General features: G+C 43.7%; 1 protein-coding gene across 1 annotated transcript; it reads right to left on the minus strand.

The window, feature by feature from the left end:
* Positions 1-3,858: 3,858 nt before the first annotated feature.
* LOC104163343 (gap junction alpha-3 protein-like) lies at positions 3,859-5,404 on the minus strand. The gene is given in 2 exon segments (XM_009702325.1): positions 3,859-4,074; positions 4,076-5,404. Coding segments are annotated over 2 exon segments (1,545 nt in total).
* Positions 5,405-6,385: the final 981 nt, after the last annotated feature.

The raw sequence follows: 6,385 nt of genomic DNA on the forward strand, positions 1-6,385 counted from the left end.
AAATCGGTAATTTGCAAAATACGTTTCATATAATCATTGCGGTTGGAAGGGACCTCTGGAAGTCATCTAGCCCAACCCCCTATGCTCCAAGCAGGGTCAACTAGCACCAACGAGTTGACTCACTGCAAAAAGAAGAGCACATCATACACCTGCTAACTTGTTCAAAGAGTATCTTTTTTCAGTTTTCTCCTTTTCTTTTCCATAGTTTACTTTAGCCTTTTTTTTTAACTTCAAGTAAGAGAGAGAACAATTTTCCCACAATCATTCTACTCAAAGAGCGAAAATGAGTGGGATTTTTTTCAGTTTGCTTAATATCAGACATGATTCTGTTCTGACTTCTGCTTTTGCAGTAATTTACCTACTAGTTTCATGTTAGGTGTGTGTATGAGATCTTTCAGGATTGTGGCTTGAACAGCCATATGACCAGGCTAAATCAAAGTATCATTTGCTACCAGTTCCCTCTTTGGAATTAATTGATGTGAAAGAGTAAACGACTTGGAAATTAGCAGATTATTTTTGCGAACAGACTCTGTTCTGCAAGTTAGTTGGTGTTTATACATATTTCCTAGAACTATGGAAGTCTGCATAGTTATGCTTTACTCATAGCGTGTTGAATTCAGTGATCGTTCATCTGTAAAGATTAAAGTACTCAAAATTAGCCACACCAATAAGACTTTTTTTTCAACAAATCTGATTCCAGACGTGATGTGGCAACTAAAAGTAGTTGTAAGCACTAAGGGGGACTTCTGCCAAAACAGTTACCCGGGCTTAAATGAAGAAACAATTACTGGACTCCAGATGAAACCACAGGTAACCAAGAAGCTTGATGCTGTATAGTTACATGATGGATCTTAAACCGATCTTGAAAGCACAACCTGTGAGTTGTAACTTGGCTTTCTCAGACCAGTACTGCTTGCACATGGAGGCTGCTCTGTCAGATTTCTCTTAGGGGCTGCAAGAGAGTTACATTTCTTGCCCTGCGAGCTTCACCTAACAGGAAAAATGATCTTTTACAGCTTTCCAGTAGTTAGTCTGCCTGAAAATACCATCTATTCCACAAAAGCACCTGAACTTTCTGCAGGTCTAACCACACACATTAACTTGAAAAGGGCAGACTAGGTATCAGTTGATCCAAAGTTAAATCTATCTCTGTTACTATTTTTTATATAAATTATGGATGCAGTCTTGCAGGACACACTCTATGAGGGTTGTACTAAAGTAAGGACTGCAAGATTCAAAGCTCCATCAAACAAGAAGTCAGTTTTGCTCTCAGGCGTTGATATAAAAAAGCACATATTCCAGGTGGTCCGGTTTAAGTAAACACACTCCAGAAAGACTTTGACTTCATTCTTCAGAAGCATAAAAGAAAGGAAAATATAGCCCATGAATTTTGATGTACTAAAATACAAAGATGCATATTGCGTTATTTCAGCAATATAATTACTTGGCATTTAGCAAAACTTACAAAAGTGCTACTATAGATGCTATTAAATCTAAAACTTTTGAGTGTTAAACTCTGCCTTTGTTTACATCTAGGCAACTTTATCAACTTTAGTCTAAGTTCAGCATAGTTGCATGGATACAACTGAAAGCCGAATTTAGCTTTTAGCTTTCTTGCAGAAAGGGGTTTTACGGCTTATACCACAGAAAATTCACGAGAGCATGCCTGAAGCTGAACACCTAATAGTAAGTATTGTACTACTGTACACTGACTTTTAATGCAGCGTCTGCCCCCAAGATCAGTGGCCTCAAGAAAGACTTGTCCTCACCTGGTTCACCACAAGCAGGTCAAGGAAGTCACGAGACAACATGCCCAAAGGTTGCAGAACAGTGCTTCTGATCATGAGAAACTCTTTGTGTCTACTCAGAAAGCAGTAAAAATAAATGCTTCGTCTTGAGTGGTGGGAATATATTTTAACTGTTGAATAAAATAAACACATTCAGGAAAACATTTAAGGCAGAGATAACCAGCAATTGTAACTATTTGCTACAGGGTGACTCTGCTTTGCCTGAGTAAAGACTGCACTGCCAGGCCAAATACTTTGAAGATCCGAAGGGTTATCCCAGTGTGTTTGACTGCTCTTCTCCAATTACAGTACTTTTGGATTATAGCAGCAATAGGACTGATTCTGAGCTTAGTTCTTTTGGCTTTGCTTAGAACAAAAGTTGGGCCTAATCCTGCATTGCTTTTGTACCCAAACTCTCCCGAGCCTTATAAGGCATTCAGAATTCTGACTAATGTCTGTGAGAGTACTTGTTACAAAGGAATAAAGGACAGAGCCAGCTGTAAGGAAAGCTGCACCTTAGAAAAAAATACCCAGTAGTTTCCTCCACTCATTTTTAAGGGAAACACAGTTTTCAAAAGCAGGATTTTAACGTCTTTATCTAAGGCCCCAAATCTACATTCCTTCTGGCTCCCAAACCTCCATGTGAATGTTAGTTTTGCTTGAATAAGGCCTGCAAGATCCATCCCCAAATCTTACTCCTTGTTAAACTGAACAGAAATTTTGCAAGTGACTTCAGTGGGATCAGAATAGACCCTCCACCACTAGCATGTTGCCCAGATGTTTTAGCCACCTTTTCTGCAATATAATATTGTCTAGATTGTTTTCACTGACCTGTAAGACACTACAGATTGTTGTTAAAGCAAAGGGTAGAACACAACAGTAAATAATGTTGCTTTGGGAATTTTACCATTAACAAGTTTCTTTCCCCTTACATTTTCTTGCAAGATCAAACTAAAATGATTAAGTACACAGTCAAGTAACTTTAAACCTACAGATCAAAATTATTCTCAAAATGCTCAAATACTTAAAAATATGCACTCAAGTTTACTTCTAAAAAGCATTTTTCCAACAAACTTAAGCTGATATCTAATAGTCTAAAATGCAGAGCTGTACTTTATCCTATTGTTTGTCCACAGGCAACGTATGGGGCCACAATGTATTGAAATCATAATCCTTGCTTTCTGAAGAGAAATTGTTCTGTGTAATAATTTCTGAGGTGTGGTTTAAATTCCTGTCCTCCTCTAAGCAATTTCAGAAGTCATCTAAAATTATAATCAAACATGCTCAAACATATTTGTGGGCTTAAAAACATGGTGTGATCATGGTCAGCAAACACTGGATAGAAGGTCAAACTGAACACTTCCTAACAGGTCAAGAGTAAAAAAAAAAAATTATAGAAAGATGAACCTCAAAAATCTATTACAGGGGTTACCTAAACTTTGCCCGGCCGAGGACCACATTGGTGATTTGCCATGAGCAAAAAGGCTTCATTAAGCCATGTTACATGGAAGAGACTGAGTCACCTTTAATATGGCAAGTTGGCCCGTAGAGATGACAGGTGCCAACAGGCACTATGCCACCTTGATGTTTGCCATAGGGCTGTGTAAGATTTAAGAGGAAGAAAATAAGTCATCACATCTGCTCATGCAGAGCTTTTGTGAAAAAGAGTGGAAGTGAAGGCAAGGGCAAGAGGGAGACAACAGCCAGGCACATGGGCACTAGGGATATGAACATTTTTTCTCAGATGAAAGTCAGCCTCAGGGCACACGACCCGCTACCATCACCACCTGTTGTCTGTGCAGGCCTCCTCTATGGCTGCGCTTGGGAGATCTGCCATGGGCACGAAGGAATGCAGGACTGGTCCCCTGGCCCATGGGCTGCGCTTTGGCCACCCCTGACCTATTAGAAAATGTTGATATTTTTCCCCACTACAAGTCACAGAGTGCAAAAACAGCAAGCGTCAAAGTTTGAAGCCCAGGCCTTCCCACCCACACCAGGCCTGGCCTCCCCGGGCAGCTCCCCTGCCCACTCTGCCTTCCATCACCCGCTCCTCTGAGCAGAGGCAACCACACTACACAGCCAGGTCGTCTGACCTGGCTCTGCAGCTGCTCGACTTACTGGCCCTGCTCAAGCGCCGTGTGTCTATGAGCAGCGGTGGCTCATGCATCTCCACGGTGGTGCAAGCAGTTGAGACAGGCCGTTCCTCTGACAGCTCCTCCTCACCCTCCACATCCCACTTGCTCCCACTTGCCCCGCTCAGGCTGGTGCTGCTGCCCCTGTTGGCTGTGGGCAAAGCGGGCTGTGGCAACAGGCGGCCCAGCGGGGGGTGGGAGCAGTTGCTCCAGTGGCTCTTCCTGCTCGGGAAGGGGACGTCGGACACTGCTGGGGGTAGAGGAGCCTGCTGAGCTGGAGGGCACCTTCCTCTGCTGCTCAGCTGCCATGTTGACCCAGTTCTGCTCGGCCGCCAGGGTGTGGCTGTTGTTGTTGAAGTAGTTGATGACAGCTGGCGTGGGTGTGGGGATGGGGGTCGGGATGGTGACGGGAGTGGAGATGGGTGTAGGAGTCACAGCACGGCGCCTCTCCTCGGGAACTGCTGGAGCAACAGGGTAGCTGGCCATGGCGGCTGTGTTGGAGGGGGGCCGTGGTCTTGGAGCAGCTGCAGCATAGTATGGTGACATGGTCACCGGGGCCAGCAGCGGTGTGACTGCGCGGGTGTCAGGTAGAACAGGGGGGTGCGCTGCAGTCGTTACCACCACGGGTGGTGCTGGTGGTGGCAGGGCAACAGGTTTGGGTTCCCCTGTTACCATGACTGGTGTCATTGTTGCAACAGGCATCTCAAGGCTGTACCGGCTTGTCATGCCCTGCTTAAGCTTCTTCCACCCCAAGTGATAGATCTCAAGCATGTTCAGCAGCAGGGAGACAGAGGCCACCACCAACATGAAGATGATGAAGATGGTCTTCTCAGTGGGCCTTGAGATGAAGCAGTCCACAGTGTGTGGGCAAGGTGAGCGGCTGCACTGGTAGACTGGCTTTAGCTCAAAGCCATACAGGAAGTACTGGCCCACAATGAAGCCCACCTCAAACAGTGTCTTGAAAATGATGTTGAAGACATAGGTACGGAGCAGGGCACCCCCCATACGGATTCTACCACATTCATCACGGATCGGGAGCTTCTCCTTCCCCCTTTTGCCAAGAGGATCCTTGATGTTATTGCTGCCTCCTCCACCACCACTGCCAGACACCGCTGGGTAGTTGCCATCTTTGACATTTCCCTTCTTTTTCAGCTCTTCTTTCTCTTTCCTCTTCTCCTCCATGCGTACAATGTGCAGCACATGGCCCAGGTAGATGAGAGTTGGAGTGGAGACAAAAATGATCTGCAGCACCCAGAAGCGGATGTGAGAAATGGGGAAGGCTTTGTCATAGCAAACATTTTCACAACCAGGTTGCTGAGTGTTGCATGTAAAGTCCGACTGCTCATCTCCCCAGACCTCCTCAGCAGCAGCCCCCAGCACCAGTATCCTGAAGATAAACAGTACCGTCAGCCAAACCTTGCCAATAACCGTGGAGTGCTCCTGCGCATTCTCTAACAGTCTCCCCAGAAAGCTCCAGTCACCCATTGTTTCAGATTTCTAACCTACAATAAGAACATTAGAGCAATTAGAGCAATGTTAAAAAAATCTTAGAATTACACGATGCTGGGGTAGAACAGATTGACCCTCAACAGATGACATTTCCTAAGTGCACTTCCTTTTGTAGAATATTGCACACTTATGTTAAGAACTCCATAACCCTGTCACCACACAGCCATAGGTTTTGGTGAGCACAGACGTGGGATGCTTAGTGCTTTCACCGAGCTGGTATAGGTTTAAGGGTCTATACACAACAGGCAAGAAAGATTCATAACTAGAATTTCTGCAAGATTTAAATATTTTAAAAACATGATTTCTCTGTTTCCTCCACCTGAGATGCCTCTAACTGTTCCTGCCTATTTTTAGAAAAGAACAGATGGAAATCAGTTCAATTAAACACAATATTCCTACTATTAATGTGACTTGCATCGGAGTGTGACACAAAGTTTGCCTAACTCTAAGCATTTTATTGTTATCAGGACTTATTTAGTCCAGCATTCAGGAAGGTGGTCATGTCCCAGGTCTCTGCTATTTTCATACTGTACAAGCACAGAAGAATAATTACACAAAACCTATGGAATTTACAGTTTAATTTTGGAACGTGTACATCAACCACAAGCATGTTCTCAAAGTCTAGTCATGTTTGTTTATTTCTAAAAAGAGAGAATTATTTGAATAACTTGAAATATTGGGAAAAACGAGAAATTCTGAAAGGAATAGTGGAAAGGTTTCTATGCCATTTCCCGTACTGTCCTGCCGTTGGTGTTACTGAACCACAAGTACTGCAACATTATTAAAAAAAAAAAAAAAACCACCAAAAAAGCACAACAAAACCTCAAGGGCACTTCAGCAACTGTGCACAGAGATTTTCTTGGAAAAATACAATTACATCCTATGACCTTACTTCTGGGACAAACAACTGCTGCATATTCTCAGTAGTTTCCACCAATTCACGTATGATGGGTTTCC

The sequence above is a fragment of the Cariama cristata genome, unplaced genomic scaffold (genome assembly GCF_000690535.1).
Source record: "Cariama cristata isolate BGI_N322 unplaced genomic scaffold, ASM69053v1 scaffold1856, whole genome shotgun sequence".
Taxonomy (NCBI): Eukaryota; Metazoa; Chordata; class Aves; order Cariamiformes; family Cariamidae; genus Cariama; species Cariama cristata.